General features: G+C 47.7%; 1 protein-coding gene across 3 annotated transcripts; it reads left to right on the top strand.

The window, feature by feature from the left end:
• The first annotated feature begins 2,596 nt into the window (after positions 1-2,596).
• Positions 2,597-17,142, top strand: MPG (N-methylpurine DNA glycosylase). Of its 3 annotated transcripts, XM_071571287.1 has the most exons (6): positions 2,597-2,666; positions 2,954-3,064; positions 6,996-7,124; positions 7,695-7,920; positions 11,110-11,314; positions 16,631-17,142. In XM_071571287.1, the coding sequence occupies exons 4-6, from the start codon at positions 7,699-7,701 to the stop codon at positions 17,023-17,025; spliced, it is 822 nt and encodes a 273-aa protein (XP_071427388.1). In that variant the 5' UTR covers positions 2,597-2,666; positions 2,954-3,064; positions 6,996-7,124; positions 7,695-7,698; the 3' UTR covers positions 17,026-17,142. The 3 variants fall into 3 exon arrangements, with proteins under 3 accessions (XP_071427388.1, XP_071427387.1, XP_071427389.1); XM_071571286.1 differs by lacking the exon at positions 2,954-3,064 and having other exon boundaries at positions 2,600-2,666; XM_071571288.1 differs by lacking the exons at positions 2,597-2,666; positions 2,954-3,064 and adding an exon at positions 5,400-5,470.
• The last annotated feature ends 600 nt before the right edge of the window (positions 17,143-17,742 follow it).

Here is a 17,742-nt window from a genome sequence, read left to right as displayed (position 1 = left end):
CTTGCTTTACAGTGATGATTTAAGGGCTTTTCAGTGCATTCTTGGTAGGTTTCTTTGGGTTCCAAAGTGCATCAGCTGTTTTTTCATGGTCAAAAAAGAATGAATATTGTGTAACAGACTCTGTGTTTGCTCCATTCATGGTTGGTTTGAGAATTTTTCTACATCTTCTTATTAAACTTGACTAGTAACATTTGGAAATTCTGGGCTCAGTTCATGGTTTACAGGAATGTCAAAGCTTTTTATCCAGCTTACTCACATTTGAGCTCACCACTGGAGTGCTGGTCCCCATTTCAGCTTCCATAAGAACACCTTTAGCCACTCAAACACCTGGCTGCACCTCCAAAGCTGTCAACATCTCTGAAAATAATAGTAATTTATCCTTTCTTACAAATTCACAAAAGGGGTAGACAGTAAGGGCTCATTCTCTGCATTGCTGGCTTTTGGCTGGTGCTGTTCTGGAATGAGTATTTGATTATAGAAAATGGGAATAAATTCATTTTTATCCATCAGACTTTCCCTCATACCTTTTGTGCAAACACTTGTTTATGAATCAACAGCCCCAACTTCATGTCCCCAGAATGTTGTGAGGAAAAATCACATTTTGACCCCATTTTGACCATGTGCTCCATATGGATAAAAGATGAAGCCAAGAAGTTTTTTCTTCTGCAGGCCAGATACTGGTTATTTGGGGAACTGAGAGAATAATTAACACAGCTCCCTATAAAGCCAGCTTGTAACCATGAGTGTTCATCAACATGTATATTCAGCCCTTTACTTTTCTGAGCAGAATCATAGAATGATTTGGGCTGGGAGGGACCTTAAAGCCCATTCAGTCCCACCCCTGCCATGGGCAGGGACACCTCCCACTATCCCAGGGTGCTCCAAGCCCTGTCCAGCCTGACCTTGGACACTCCAGGGATGGGGCAGCCACAGCTGCTCTGCCCAACCTGTGCCAGGGCCTCACCACCTCACAGCCAGGAATTCCTTCCCAATATCCCATCTATCCCTGCCCTCTGGCAGTTTGAAACTATTCCCCTTTGTCCTGTCTCTCCACTGTCCCACGTTCCTCTCCAGCTCTTCTGGAGCCCCTTTAGGCCCTGGAAGGGGCTCCATGGTCTCCCTGAGCCTTCTCCAGGCTGAACACCCCCAACTCTCTCACAAATAAATGAATTAATGATTAATATGAAACAGTGAGGAGAACACAAGCAAATGCCGAAAACAAACCAGAGGGAGTCCAAACAGCATTAGCAGAGGGTCTGAGTTCCAGAAAACAAGACCCACAATGAGAGGGGAAAGCTGCAAAGTGACCCCACAGCAAGTCCAAACAGTGTTAGCAGAGGGTCTCTGCCCCAGAACACAAGACCCACCCCACAGAATGGCCCCAAAGCAGCCCCACAGCGAGTGTAAAGTGTTAGCAGGCTCTGTGATCCAGAAAACAAGACCCACACTATGGAGAAGAGCTGCAGACCTGCCCCACAGCAAGTGCAAACAGCATTAGCAGAGCGTCTGTGCTCCAGCAAACAAGACCCACACCACAGAAAGGACTCCAGGGCAGCCCCACAGCGAGTCCAAACACTGTTGGCAGAGGGTCTGTGCCCCATAAAACAAGACCCACACCACAGAAAGGACTCCAAGGCGGCCCCACAGCGAGTCCAAACACTTGGCAGAGGGTCTGTGCTCCAGAGAACAAGACCTACCCCACAGAACGGCCCCAAAGCGGCCCCACAGCGAGTCCAATCACTGTTGGCAGAGGGTCTGTGCTCCAGAGAACTAGACCTAACCCACAGAACGGCCCCAAAGCAGCCCCACAGCGAGTGCAAACAGTGTTAGCAGAGTGTCTGAGCTCCAGCAAACAAGACCCACACCACAGAAAGGACTCCAAGGCGGCCCCACAGCGAGTCCAAACACTGTTGGCAGAGAGTTTGTGCTCCAGAGAACAAGACCTACCCCACAGAACGGCCCCAAAGTGGCCCCACAGCGAGTGCAGTGTTAGCAGAGTCTGAACTCCAGAAAACAAGACCCACAGTATAGACAAGAGCTGCAGACCTGCCCCACAGCGAGTACAAACACTGTTAGCAGAGGGTCTGTGCCCCAGAAAACAAGACCCACACCACAGAGAACGGCCCCACAGCAAGTCCAAACAGTTATCAGAGCGTTTGTGCTCCAGAAAACAAGACCCACACCACAGAGAACGGCCCCAAAGTGACCCTACAGCGAGTGCAAAGTCTTAGCAGAGGGTCTGAGCTCCAGCAAACAAGACCCACAAGGAGATGCAAAAGCTGCAGAGCGGCCCCACAGCGAGTGCAAACATTGTTAGCAGAGGGTCTGGGCTCCAGAAAACAAGACCCACACTATAGACAAGAGCTGCAAAGCAGCCCTACAGCGGGTCCAAACACTGTTAGCAGAGGGTCTGAGCTCCAGAAAGCAAGACCCAAACTACAGAGAAGAGCTGCAGACCTGTCCCACAGCAAGTCCAAACACTGTTAGCACAGGGTCTGTGCTGCATAAAACAAGACCCACCCCACAGATCGGCCCCACACCGCCCCCCCCCCCAGCGGTTCCCGCCCCGCGCCGGCCCCGCCCGCCCCTCACGGCACGCGCGGGGTTTCCCGGGGCCTCGGCAGGGGCTGCGCGCGCCCCGCCCGCGGCGGGAACGGGCCCGGCAGGTGCGTGAGGGGTCGCCGGGAATGGCCGGGAACAACCGGGAATGGCCGGGAATGGCGGGTGAAGGGAGCTGGAGCCCCAAGGGCCCGGGCTGGCCGCGGCCCCGCAGCGCCGAGCGGGCCCGGCCTGCCGCGCCGAGCGCGGCCTGCCCGCCCCTTGCCCGCTCCTTGTTGTTTCTCTCCCACCTCACGAGTGTCCTCAACCGAAACGGGGCGTTATTTTGCTGTTAAGGCTCTGTTAGGGTTTTTCGTCATCCCTCGTTTTAACGTTGCCCTGTGCTTTACGGAAGGAGGAGGGAGTTTCATCCCCGAAAAGCTTGGGATGCTCGGCAGGCAGGAGGAGCCAGGACTGCGATTGAAAGGATGTCTTGTGGAAAATGAGATTCCCAGAGCTCAGTAAGGTGAATAAAAACATCCATTGCGGCGTATTTTTGAGGTATTAGAGTTGCACAAAAGCTGTCCGTGGAGAAATTGACTTTGTTTTTACGGTTATATTTGCTGCTGCCCGCACTCCTTTCAAGGCTTTTTTCCCTCCTTCTCACACTGTTGTCCAGGAAATTATACATTACTAACTCACTTCTGGTTGCTAATAGGATAGACTAGACAGGAACTCATTGAAGGGTTTGGCTTAAGATGAGTGTCTGCGTAAGAGGTTATGGAACAAATAGACGGGAATAACAGGCAGGAATAAGTTGCCAAACTGGCAGAAACAGGGAGGAATAAATTGCCAAAGCAGATGAAGCCCCCAGGGATGGTGATGCTATTGATGGTCTCAGCAGCAAACGTGTCACTAATTTTTAAAGAGGATTCCAGGGGAAATCCATGGGCTGCCGACCTGGAAGTTTGACCACCAACTGAATTAGTGGCAAATATAACAAGGCAGGGTTATTGGACAGCTGCATAAATACTGTCAAGGGAGAAAGTAAGTGTGGGTTAAAAGCCATGCCTTAAAAAAATGCTGGAATTCTCTGCAGGTCTAAATAAACATGTTGAGAGGTCTGGCTTATACTCTGTACTCAGATTTCAGGAAACTTAAACAGAAACCCTCACCTGAGCAGCCCTTGATATAACAAGGGAGTTCCCTGTCATAAATAGTTTTTGCAAAGATAAGAAAGAGGATGTGACTAAATGGGCAGCTCTGGTGGTGGCTGGAGGTCACCTCTGGGGTGCCACAGGATGGTTTGTAAGGGACATGGAAAATCGGTGTTTCCAGCTGGCTTTACTTTATTTGAGGTGGTAAAGCAGAGAACTAAGGGTGATGAAAAGGAGATATAAACTGATTCAGGAGGTGGAGGGGCAGTGCTAATTTCAACACAAAATGAGTGAGGGTTTGGAGCAGTAATAACTAATTCTCTGACGTTTTCTTCCTCCATTTGGGTAGTTTTACGCAGGCTCAGGGTAAAGCTCATAAGCTCACAGTTCCTGAGTACACAAACACTGTGCCTGGGTCAGAAGGTTCCAGTCTAGAGCCATGAAGGATGTGTGGTTCTGGCTTACACAGTCCTGAACCACTTGGAACCACAGAATCAGCTGGGTTGGAAGAGACCTCTGAGATCAGCAAGTCCAAGCCTTGATCCAACCCCACTGTGATCACCAGCCCATGGCACTCCATGTGCTTGTCCTGTTCTTCCCCAGGCTCCTGCTTGGCCTCTGCTGGAGAGCAGGATAAAGGAGGGGTGTTCTTTGCTCTGACCCAGCACTGACCAGCCATGTATTGCCACTTAAAGTCTGTGCAGCTGGGAACTGGGAGGAGGAATTGTGTCTCCAGAAGTGACAGTGTGATTTTATGTACTCTCCTTCATGCTGTCAGAGACAGACGTGCCTGATGGAGGCTTTGCAGGTACCTGGACCTGTGCAAATTACTGGGGAAAATGTTTTTTTTTTCACCTCCCTTTAGTGAAAGGTCATTAAATACCTAAGGAAATGCCTGCAAAAGTAGTCTTGTTAGGAAGATTAAAGAAGTCTCTGTAGACTCTGTTGTGCCCTGACTGCAGGGTGTATCTGCAGCTGAGCTGTTTCACACAGATTTTAGTGTCTGTCTGGTTCTGGCTTGCAGGGTCCTGAACCACTTGGATCACAGAATCAGCTGGGTTGGAAGAGACCTCTGAGATCAGCAAGTCCAAGCCTTGATCCAACCCCACTGTGATCACCAGCCCAGGGCACGGAGTGCCCTGGGCTGGTGATCACAGTGGGGTTGGATCAAGACATGGATTCTCACTCAGTGCCACATCCAGCTCTTCTTAAACACCTCCAGGGTTGGAGAATCCACCCCCTCCCTGCTGATCACTCTCTCTGTAAAGAACTTCTTTCTGATATCCAACCTAAACCTCCCTTGGCAGAGCTCAAGTTGTGCCCTTTTGTCCTACTATTGGTTGCCTGAGAGAAGAGACCAATCCCCACCTGGCTAGAACTTCCCTTCAGGTAGTTGTAGAGAGTAATCACTTGCCTGAGATTAGTCCAGCAATCCCACTTGCCAGGTGAGCCAGCCCTTGAGCTGCCTTTTCTGACTTCCACACTTTTTTTGTACCTGTGAACACACATGTACTTAAAAACTTGTAGTTGGTTTGGTTACAACAGGATTAGTAAGAAGTGATTAAACCAACATTTGGTTGTTTGAGACCCAGAAGTGGAATTTGTTTATTATACAAGCAAAAAATTCTAGATGAAAATGAAAAGTAAAGTTGCAGGATTTGTGTGTAGACTTAAGGTGTGAAGAGGTAATGTCTCTATTCCCAGATCCCCAGGATTTGGATGCATGGTATGTGCTGTCTTCTGAATACAAGCAACATCCTTTACAGAAGGCCCAGGTAGGCTTTGAGGGATGGAGTTTTAGGTTTCATATCTTACTGTGAACAGGCAGGGAGACAGAGGGTAGACTGAAGGGGTTTTGGATCCTGAAGTGACATTGCAGCCCTGTCATTCTGCAGTCCCATTTCTGTCTGTGCCCCATTTCTCCTGACTGTAAAGGCACTTCCCTCCTGCTACTGGGAGTTGGAGATGCTGAGATGTGTGTGGGGTCAGCCACAGCACTGGCATTACAAGAGCCCTGAGGCTGCTGGTGGAACATACACGAGAGCACTTGCAGCCTTTAAGAATTATTTAATTGGAAATTGGATCCTGGTTCTGATGTCTCATTCCATAAGAGCACAAATCACCAAATGAGTTAATGCTCCACTCAGTTCAGCCATGTTTGCACTGTGTCTTTATCTGTGGCTGATGAGCTGGAAGTTCAGTTAATACTGTCAGGGAAGCCTGGAGGTGTTGTCTGCAGTGGAAAGCATTCCCTGGACTGAGTGTTTCAGAGGGTCAGTCTGGTATGGGGGTGTGTTCCCTCTCTGGCCCTTCCTTCCTGCAACACTTTTTCCCATTCTAACCCTTTCTCCTGGGCACGACTCCTTTGCCAAGGCCACCAGGCAGTTTTGTCTCAGGCACTCTGGGGAATTCTGACAGAATTTTTTAAATTCCTACCAGGTGAGAGCCAAGTTCAGAGCAGAGCACCTGGCATGGAGGTGGCTGTTCTGTGGCAAGTCTCTGACACCACTGAATTATTGCAATAAAGAATCAGATGTTTAGAAAAAAAAATAAAACCATCCCACCTCTCTGCCTGTCGTGCCAATGTATTTTTTTTTTTGCTGCCTATTTTTGTATGTTTGTGTCTGGATTCTTCTGAAGTGAAACACAACACTGTTGGGGAATTGGCACTGGTGATTCAGAGTGTAGCAATGCAGAATTTGTTTCAGGGTAGTTTAAGGAAGCTGTTGCTGGTGGATCTTTGGTTGTGATAATCATTAGAAGACTGGGTTTGATGCTGAAAGTTTTTGTAGTGATTTTTAAAAGCTGATGTTCTGGTGGAAAATGAGTGGCAACAGCTAATTACTTACATATACACTTCCCTCTCAGGCTCAGCTGTGTGTAGGATTCTTTCTCCATTTTTAACTCTGTATGATGTTGAACTTCTGCTTTTTTCCCTTCCCACCTACGTGTGGTTGAATTTCAGAACTGATGAGGCATCTTCTAAACCTGTTGTCTTTGCATTTTCTTGTGAAAGTCCTTTTTTTGAGGCTGACACTTTCCAAGTTTAGTGCCAGTAGGGGAATTTTAAAAGTTTGCTTTCTATGTATTCCTTCAGTATATGCTCTGCTTTTGTGTAACAGGCTAAAGAGCATCCCCAGCTCTGAGATGGTGTTTTGCTGGACCGACAGAAAACTGCAAATTGTTCTGGAGTCTGAGCTAATGATACACTGTTGGTATCAAATCTCCAGCTCCAAAATCTCTTTGCCTATTTCAAAGTGCTTTTTACACTGAATAAATAAGTTTGTTCCTCTTCCACAGGTGGGACTGAGGCACTGAAAAAGAAACATTAATTTTTTGGAGTTTGCACAGTGAATTGGTGACAAACCAGGAGAAGAATTGTGGGTTATGTGGTTGCCTGAGTGGAACAGGCTGCTCTTCATCCCTCTGGTAGGTTGAATTTAAAGCCTGTTTTGGGGAGGTTCTACAGAAACATTCCAAGATAAACACTTTTGTGACTGCAAATAGAGCATCTCCCAACTCAGATGTGCTGGGGAGCATTAGACTCTGACCTGGCTGTGTTGCTGTTTGAAAACATTGATGCACAACTTCTGGGCTTTCTGAGGCAGCACAGGTTTTGAAGTGGTTGTTTTCTATTTTTTCCTGTCAGCTTAAAAGATTAATTTTAGGTAAAAAGCACAGAGCACCTTTGCTTTCAATTTCTGAACTTTCTAACCCAACAGCAAACTCACTTGCAGTGCTAAGTGGGGCAGAGTTGCTTTTTATCTGCAGTCCTTAAAAGATGAATACTCAAAGTGCCATGTTCTGTTTGCTTATCAGCAGAGCCCAGTATTTGCCCAGCCTGGTGCAAACACACCTAAATCTGTCACCTGCTCTTGCACAGGTTATCCAAGGAGTTGGAGATTTCAGTGTTGTGAAGCATAAAAACAGGAGTTTGTGGAACGGGGTTACTTTTAAATAATCTTTATATTTCTAATTACATTTATATCCATTTTCTAGAATTATGCCAAGGAAAAGAAAGCTGTTGGCTCAATTAAGTTCTCTTCAAAGCAACTCCAGCTTCCCTCAGGTCGATGCCTTGGAGAACCTGAACGCTACACCTGGTGGGGATTCTGCTCCAAAAAGCAGCAAATATTTTGTGACAGAGAGAAAGAAATCTTCCAGGCTGGAAGCAGATTTTTTCCAGCAGCCCTGTGTTAGTCTGGCCAAGTCCTTTCTGGGACAGGTAAGACTTGAGTGCTGAGATTCCTGGACTGGAGCACGTGCCACCTGATAACTTGGTGTAAAAGGATGGAATTCTCTTTTTGCCATTTGACTCCTGGGCTTGGCTATTTCAGTACAGCTCTCATTGCTCCTCTTGTTAAGTGCAGTGGAATTTAAAGACCAGTAGCCAAATCTATTTTGGATGAAGTCACAGGAGTAGTTTTCCAGATTTAGTTTACTGTCACATTTTAGAATTAGTTTCTTGTGGATTTTCCTCCCTTTTTTTCTGCTTACTGAAATGTACTTTGTGCTTTGAAGGTTGTTTCAGGCCTATTATTTCCCTTTCAGGTATTGCTTCATTTGTTTTTGGTTCTTGCTTAGCCCAGTGGACAGTAAAGCTCTGCAGTCAGCAACATCTTCTCAGCTCCATTTTACTGTCTTGTGGTGCTGAGGTTTGCACAGCCCCACAGTCAAACTCTCTTCACTCCAATTTCTGCTATTCCTGTCTTGTGTTTCTGAGTTTCCAAGTCATTACTTGTTCATGCAAGGACCTTCTCCCTTATCCTGTTGCAGAAACTTTGAGGAGTCTTTGGACCTTGTTGAAAGGCTTTGAAAATCACAGTGGTGGAGATTAAATATGTCTTTCTGCTTAGTGAGCCCTTCAAAAAACTCTCTTGCTGTTTCCGTGGGAGGGAGTTCCTCCAGTGTTTTCCCTATAAAAAGTTCCAGGCTGGGACCTTCTAAATGCAACTGCAAACTGTGTGTTTGGTTTCACTGCTCTGGCCTTATCTTCTCTGAGTCTTTTTTATACCTTCATTGTCTGCAGGGTGAGCAGACTCTCCAGGTTCTCATGGGTTTAGATAACGTCAGGAATTTGTTCCACAAACTGTTGGTTTTGGCCTGGTTTGCTGTGTGGAGCCTTTTTTTATTTTCTAAGGATATTGATGCCCTTGCTCTGCTTTTTAACCCTGCTGGGTTTCTCTCTGCTCTGCCTGAAGCTCTCTGGGACACTCCATGTGTGCTGCTCTTTACAGACATCCTGCCAGAGGTTTGCCTTTCCAGCTTAACCTTTGGCTGCCCCTTAAGTTCTCCCCAACAATCTTCCTCACTTGACGTACTTTCCTCTTTTTTCTGGTAAGCAGAACTCTGATAGATTATTGTTGGACCTTAATGCTTGTTAAAAGACACTGAACTTTGTACTTCGTGGTCATGATACAAAGTTGTTTGTCAGGGATAATTCTACGGAAAATACTTTGTGTTTTTCTCTGGATCAGTTCGAGTCGTTTTTGTGAAATCACCGATTGCTTGTTCTGCAAAGTGTTTCATGGTGTCTGAGAAAACACAGCCCATGTCCTGGCCCACTGGGGTATTTACCTGTTCTACCTAAGGGTACCTGAAGTCTCCCATTGTTTGTGCATTTTTGTTTTCTGAATGACTCTGACATCCCTCTGCCTTTAGTTACCCCTGGGCAGATGATATTTGAGTCTTAATTCTATGTTTTTCCTTCTAGTCCTAGAATTGCAAGCTGTGGGATTTCTGTCTTAATTTTACCATTTCTTTAAAGTGTAACCCCCAGTCTATTGTCTCATCTTCTTAGAATGATAACAATAAAGGTAATTTAATTCATTATCTTCATTCTGCCAAATTTTTCAGGTGCCTGATGTATTAATCTTGCTTACCTTCATGATACCAGAGTTCTTGGAAACCAAAGAATACCCCAGAAGTTACATGCAGTAAATGGCTTCTCAGAATGAACATCAGGATACATCCTCAATGAGAAAAGAAAACCTGTATGAGATAGTTTACTGTGAGGTGTTGGGAATGATCCCCACTTTTAACTGTGAATATTTGGTGTGTCTGAATAGTCAGGGAAATGAGTTTAAAATCATGACTTCACCATTGCATTTCATCACAGAGTGAGAAGTTTGGCCACAGGAGCTGCTTTTGGGGTGTTCAGGGCAGTTGCTTTTCTGAAGTCACTGCATTTTTCCTAAATAAAATCAATTGATTGTTTTCAACAGTTTGACAAGTGCTGTGGGGAACTGTGATGTCCCAGAGCTGCAGCTTTGGGAACTGCCTCCTGGAGCATCCATGCTGGATCAGGGCAATGTCTGCATTACCCATCCAGCACAGACATCTGTTAGGAATTAAGCTTTTGTTTCCTGAAGGTCATTTTTGAATGGCTGGTTTTCCAATAGGAAAGTGCTGAATGTCATATAATTAAACTGAGAGCTGTTGCCTAAATGAGACTGTGCTGCAGTATTTCAGACTTTATTTATATTAAATAAAATACAAAGTTTAGAAATCAGGTCAAACCACAAAACCCTTTGTACAAAGTTTAGCAAGTTGTTTTATTTTTAAAGAGACTCTTTTCACTGTCGTGTTTTGTTCCCCCTGCATCTGCTTTGTTTTATTTAAGGAGGTACCAGCAGCAAGGAACACACTGTAATAACAAAGATCTGTTGTTGTCTGCCTGGAGCCAATTCCCATTTCTCCTGCACTGCCCCTCTCTGTGGCACAGAAGATACAGAAATAGTGGAGTGATGCTCACTCTGGTGCTGATTATCTCTGTGACTGGGGACTGGGACTTGTTTGAAGCATCTGGAGGGAGAGAAACCATCTAATCATAGCAGTTACTTAATTGTGCCCCTGTCATATTTCTTCTGATCTAGAGATTATACATTCATGATGCTTCAAGGTTGATATCAGTGGTGCTTTTTTGCCTTAAATCTGATGGATTGGAGTGGAGAACACAGAAAATAAGCACAAAAGCAACTGTGGGCTTTAGTGTATGTTGGATCATAAACTGGTTATGACAGACTCACAGACTGTTCTGAGTTGGAAGGGACCCACAGGGATCATCGAGTCCAACTCTTCAGTCAAGGGCCCACACAGGGGATTGAACCCATGACCTTGGCATTATTACAGCCAAGTTTGAACCAACTGAGCTGATCTCAGGGTTATGATGATGCCACATGTAGACACTCCAGGCATTTTGTGGGGTGAATGACAGGTAGGAATTCTTTGTACTGGGCTGTGGCCTGGACGGTGGAAGCTGAAAAAGTTGGTGTTAGTACAGACATTGCTGCTGGAGGGAGAGTATTTAGTACCACCAGGCCATTTTTTCCCAACTTCTTTGTTTCCACAGCTCTTGCTCGGGTTGTTTTGCACAGAGGGCTGCTAACTGATGCACTCTGACCTCTCTTTTCAGATTTTAGTTCGCAAACTTCCTGATGGCAGAGAACTCTGGGGCAGGATTGTTGAAACAGAGGCTTATCTGGGTGGGGAAGATGAAGCTTCCCACTCGAGAGGTGGGAAGCAAACCCAGCGGAACGCGGCCATGTTCATGACACCGGGAACTCTCTACGTGTATCAGATCTACGGCATTTATTTCTGCATCAATGTGTCCAGCCAAGGTAAGCTGAGGCTGAAAGAGGTTTAATGCCTGCAGGAGAGGGCTGACATTTCAGGGTATGCTCGTGGTGCTGCAGTGACTTGTGAGCTCCCTGTAGGCTCTCTGAAGTCAGTGACTCGCTGTCAGGCTGTTTCCTTGGGACCTGGCATTGCCACTGTGAGCACAGGCTGCCTGTGGACAGGCAGCATGGCAGGCTGTTTCCTTGGGACCTGGCATTGCCACTGTGAGCACAGGCCGCCTGTGGACAAGCAGCATGGCAGGCAGGGCCCATCCCCAGCTGCCCAGGTTGGTCCCAGTGGGAGCTGTGGTAGCTGTTCAGGCACACGAGCAAAGACTTCAGGTCTGGAGAGAATCTGGATGGCTTTCAGTGGTGATGACCTGGGCTGCTTCCTCATTCATGTGACTCAGTGAACTTAGTTCCTCAAAAGTAGTGATGGTAGAGGAAATACTTGGAGTCGTTAATGACAGCCTAAATCTTGGTTTCTCTTGTCATGACAAGAAATTCCTCTGTCTCCTGCCTTTACCATCAGAGGCTTTAAGTGCTGGGGAAAACAAAGTGGTCTGAGATGTCCTCAGCTTAAGTGAGGCGTGTAGGAGCATTTTAGCTGCTTGGCTGTATCTTAAAACCAAAAAAACCAGACCCAAATCAAAATACCCAGATGATTACAAAACATTCAGTCTTATTCCCAGGCACTCAGCAATAGGACAAGGGGGCACGATGGGCTCAGGCTCTGCCAGGGGAAATTGAAGTTGGAGAGCAGAAAAAACTTCTTTGCAGAGAGAGTGCTCAGGCATTGGAATGGGCTGCCCAGAGAGGGGGTGGATTCCCCATCCCTGGAGGTTTTTTAACTGAGATTGGCCGTGGCACTGAGTGCCATGATCTGGTAAAGGGCCTGGAGTTGGACCAAGGGTTGGACTTGATGATCTCAGAGGTATTTTCCAACCCAATCCATTCTATGATTCTGTGATTCTCAAGATACAATAATCAAGCTCTAATCAAAATATTATGGAATTTACTGAGACTGTCCTTTCACAGCTCCTCTTAGCATCCAAGTGTTACTCCCCTAACAGTGACAGTATTTGCCTTGCAATAAGGCTATTGCTGCTATTGCTTAATTAGACACTTTGAAATGGCAGCAGATATTTCCCAGGTAAATACTCACTTTGTCAGAAAAAGTCTCAAAACCAGTTTACTTTCTTTTTCACCATTTTGAAGAAAAAGGTTAAAAACCCCCACCCCCTATATATTCCTAAGTGGAAAGGAAATGTAACAGTGACCATTAATCCTCAGGTTTTGGCCTTTGGACAGGGGCCAAGCAGGAAAACAGTGCTGGGTTATACTGTGGGGGAAGAGCCTGATTTCCAAATGAAGGTCTGGAGTCTGGTGGATGAACACATGGGAATTTCATTACCTTGGCTCTGCCAAATGTGTTCAGATAATGAAAGCAGATGGTTCATTAGTCAGTGTTTGAAATATTAGGAATAATAATTTTTATTAAAAATAGAAACACGTAGCCTTTGAATTCTAGAAAGATTTCTTTGAAATACCCACTTTGGGATACATTTCCTTATATACCTGTATTTAGTTTTGTGCCAAATCAGTTAAAGAGCTCACTGTGGTGATGATTTTTTGTTACAAACTCCCTCTCTGTGCCTGTCACACAGGCAGCTCCTCTGACAGCGGGCACAGCTGGCACTGCCAGCTCTGTCAGGGCACTGCAGTGAACACTCTGGCAGTGCATGTTGTGCATCCCTAGTGCAGCTACACAGGGAGGAGATACCTCTGTGTGTTTGCCCGTGTGCAGATGTGTTGAAACAAAGAATTTGTGGAGGACTCATACCCAAGATGCTTTTCTGAAATTAGATGGAGGAGTTATTCAGTTGTCCTGTTGTTTAGTCTGAGGGAAGGATTGAGGTCTTTGTGGTGGCACCTGGGAAAAAGGCAAAAGCTTTTCATTCTCTGGAGATGGGATGGATCCTGGAAACTGCTTTGCATGTGGCTGTGCAGAAAACACAAGGAAACACTGGCAGAACCCCTGTCAGTTGTGCTATACCTTGGTCCTTTTTCACAGAACCAACCCTGCAGTGAAGGCAAACAGCTGTGAGAGCCAGTGTGTCCTCAGACACAAAGTGGCTGCTGCCCTGCTGCTCCTGAGTGTGTCCTGGCACTGGGGAGCAGTGGGGGTGCTGCACTGTCCCTGACTGGAGTCGTGCTGGGGCCTTCTTTCTTGGGCCTTGATCAGCCCAGATCTGTGGCCTGAGATGGACCAAGATTTACATGCTGCTCCTTGTTGCCTCCCTCTGCTGAGCTTGCCTAGATTGGAGCGTTTGGCTCTTTAGATCTGGCTCTTTAGAGGTCAGTTGTTTTGATGTACAACCTCACAGCACTGTCTGGTTAAACTCCAGGTGGAATAAACCTTCCCCTTTGTTTTCTCTATTGGTTTATGCTCGAGTTCAGGCTCAGCAGTGTCACTCAGGGGTAGGAAAGGTGTGTCACCAGCAGCACTGTGTTCATAAAACCACGAGCTGAGAGGTGGGTTCCAGTAGTTTTGTTACTGAGGAAGGGGAAATCTTTATGCACGTCACTAGATAAAGCTGCATCGTGTGGGATTTTACTGTGACAGATCTTCCCATCACTGAGGGAACTGCTACAGCTGCCTGAAGCCATGGCAGGCCTGACTACATTGGGGGAAATCATGGATGATAGAGGAGAAGAGCTTATAGAGAAGATATAACCACTGCCTTAGTGTGCATGAATCCTACAGTATACCCTGAGCAGCACAAGAATCTTAGTACAAAGAGCTTTCCCAAGAGTTAAAAGGGATGTATGTTGGGCTTCCCTCGCCTCAGGAAGAGGATAAAGACCAGTCATGCTTCTCCTTGACTTAGCTGTGATTTGTTAGCTGGAATTTGCCAAAGTGTGCATTTTTTGCTGCCAGATCTGAAAAAATCCAGAGCCCAGTGATGCTCAGCCCAGGGTCGTGCTGCCTGGGCTCCTCCCTAACTTTCAAATCTAGACTAGGACTTTGAAGGAAGTGTTTTGGGAGCAGTGACTCACACGGGTGAAGAGAGGAGAAAATTCTCTTCTCTCCAGTGGCCAAGAACTGTTTCCAAGTGGGAGCTGGAGCCGTTTCAGGGAAGGAGCAGGAAGCTGTGCAGTGGAGGAGTGGGACTTCACTATCATTTTATGATTTCTCTCTGCTCAGGGAGAGAATTGGCCTCTGTGCCTGTGTTAGATCCCAGCTTTTAGCCCTGAATGCTGCTCATTATATGGAGTGACTGGCCCTGCTGCCTCTGGCATGTCAGCAGCTGCATCCCTGTCAGGCAGATGCCAGATCCAGGTGAGCCCTGAGAGCAAAGTGCTGCAGGCTGCGAGGGGGAGGAAGGCAGGCCGAAGCACTCTGGCAGGCAGGAGTTGATTTGGGAGGGTTCAGCTACTCTTTGGGAGTTAAAATAAAATTTCTAATATGGAACTATGTTCAGGAGGACCCCCCAGTGCAAAGAAGGCAGTAGCTCATTGTAGCATCCCTGCACTCCTGCCCTGCCTGCTGTTTCCACCTCTTCCCAAAGCTCTTGGGGAGTTGCTGCTGACTGGGCAGAGCATGGTGTCTGCTGCTCACAGCTGGAAAGAGCATGAAAACTTGTGGGTGGAAATGCAGAATGAGCAGCCAGAGACAGGTATGTCCAGTACCCCCTCCCAGGGCTCTGGGATGCTCTGGGAACACCTGCAGTTTTCCAAGTGCTTGTCTGTCTTCACATGAACTCCCAAGGACTCAGTTCAGTTCAAGCATGACCACAATTTCCCCTTGTATTTGTGATGGATGAAAGCAAGTAGTGTAATTAGTGATTGGTCAGAATCCCGTAGCTGTTCCTGGCAAGTGAGGCAGCAACATGATGTGAAGGATGTTTCTTTGTGCATGGATAAAAAGCTGAATTAGGACATGGAACATGTTCTTAAAAATCTAAAGTGACCTTTGAGCTCGAAATCACTGTAGTCCGGGGAAGTAGCTTTTGGCTGCCAGATTAGCATCAATCCCCTCCATGGAGAAGGGAGTGCCTGGGAACAGATTGCTGACAGCTGTTGGAAATCAGGCTGGTGACTTCACCGAGCTGTACTGGGGACAGCAGGGGCTCGAGAAGGTTCAGGGCAACAGGCAACACCTCACCAAGCCAGAAACCAGGTCCTCACTGGGAGCCCAGAAGGGTAATTTAGTGGGGATTTGTACAGAACATGAGAGGGATTCTATTTTTGGAAGTCGCAGGTCCTTGGGGATCTGTCAGTGCCTACAAGAGAAGTCTGTGCCAGGCATGAGCATGGCTCCAGATGTTTGAGGCTGGAGAGGGAGCGGGGACTCTTGCGGAGCAGGCAGGAATGCCGTGGGTGGCCCCAGCACAAGGGAGGCTGTGTGGGGCAGCACACGGTGCCAGGCACTCTCCTCACCCACTCAGGGTCGTGAGAAGACCTCCCTTGCTGTCCACTGGGAAATACCAAGGAAGTGTTAATGTCACAGGGAATGTCTGCTCAGAGCTGCACCTTTGCTTCACTGTCACCGACACCAGGGAAGGCAGCTGGCTGCAACATTTGGGAGGGCAGGAGTTTCCCTGAGGCTCCTGACAGGGTGGCAAATCACATCTGAGAGGAAGGTCTCAGTTTTCTGCAGCTCCTGTCATAGGAAGGTGTTCCCTGCTGAAGTGCTGCTCCCAGGGCTGTGCATCCCACAGCCAGACTGTGCAGCCTGTCCTGCCCCAGGTCCCTGCCTTCCCTGGCACAAGGGTTTGCATCCCTCTCCACTGCAGCCATGCAGTTACCCAAGGCCATCCCACCTGTCACACCTCCAGTGGGAGTTTGGGATGGTACCACCTGCAGCCTGGGCCCCCTCACCAGCAGCACAGGCAGTGGCTGCTCCTTCCAGGTTTATCTTTGTCCAGCCTAACTCTGCAAGCTGCCTCTTCCTGCTGGCAGCATCCAGACTCATTCCTCCTCTCCTTTATTAGCTGGAGTTCTTGTAATCAGAGTTTATTAGAAATCCACTGGGCTTGGGAGCAGCTTTGGATATCTATGCCAAAACTGAACCATATGCGTATTTATTCCTGAACATTGTGCTGACATAAGGAAAACCTCTTGCCCTCTGGAAAGCCTTGGAACAGCAGCAAGACTTAGTAACATCAGTTGGGGCTGGGAAAAGCCAGTCAGCAGTGCAGAATAAAAAGCACAGAGCTGTGGGACACTGGACATTCGGAGCTGAACTGGGGCTGAAGGCTGAGGCGTTCCCAGCCACCAGCCCTGTACTAACCCCCCCGTTCTCGTTGTGCACAGGGGAGGGGGCTGCAGTGCTCCTGCGCTCCCTGGAGCCTCTCCAGGGCCTGGATGCCATGAGGGAGCTGCGCAGGGCCGCCAGGAAAGCACCCACCAAGCTGCTCAAGGACTGGCAGCTCTGCAACGGGCCCTCCAGGCTCTGCCAGGCTTTTGGCATCGATAAGGCTTTTGACCAAAGGGACCTGACTGAGGACACTGACATCTGGATGGTGCCTGGACAGGACCTGCCGGGGGAGCACGACGTGGTGGCCACCACGAGGATTGGCATTGGCAGCAGGGGAGAGTGGGCACAAAAACCACTCAGGTTTTATTTACGAGGAAACAAATTTGTGAGTGTTGTGGACAAGAAAATGGAGAGAGAGATGGCAGCAACGGGACACTTGTCTTGCAGCTGACAAGTCTTGCAAGTGTCCCACCAACCAGGACTTGAGCTGTGCTCTGTACAAGGACCTCAAACTGCGCAGTGACAGATACAGGCTTGGGGGTTTTTAACAATAAATGTACTTTGTGACAGTGAATGGGGCAAGGTGGAGTTTTGTTTGCAGGGCAGATTGGCACGGGCCTCCCAGCCAGAATTGGTGTTGATTTTGGAAATTGAAGGCCACTTTGTCCCTTGTCAGTGGATCCAGGCTTAGGGTGGGTGAGTGGGGGTTTGCATCTCCGAGCTGCTGTGCTGCCCCCATTGCCCCAGCCCCCAGCAGGACTTGGTTGCTGCAGGGGAATAGTCAACAAAGTGGGTGGCAGCAGGGCAGACTGAAAGGATGAGAGCTGGGAGAGGAGCAGGTAAAGGAGGGATCTTAACTGTTGTCTGCAGTTGCCTCATGGGAGGGTGTAGAGAAGACAGAGCCAGGCTGCTGTCAGACAGGATGAGAGGCAATGGGCACCAGATGGAAAACAGGAAATTCTCATTAGCTGTATGGAAAAAATTTTCACCATGAGGGTGGTCAAACACTGGAACAGGGGTCCAGAGAAGCAGCGGGACATTCACACCTCCACAGGACGGGCTCCTGAGTGACCCAACACCCTTTCTTTGAGCACAGGTTTGGGCAAAACACTTCCTGGGACTCCTTGCAACCTATACCATCTATAATGTTCAGCTTGGAGACCAGAAA

The sequence above is a fragment of the Pithys albifrons genome, chromosome 16, assembly GCF_047495875.1.
Source record: "Pithys albifrons albifrons isolate INPA30051 chromosome 16, PitAlb_v1, whole genome shotgun sequence".
NCBI classification, from domain to species: Eukaryota; Metazoa; Chordata; class Aves; order Passeriformes; family Thamnophilidae; genus Pithys; species Pithys albifrons.
This window is presented reverse-complemented; position numbering and strand designations above follow the sequence as displayed.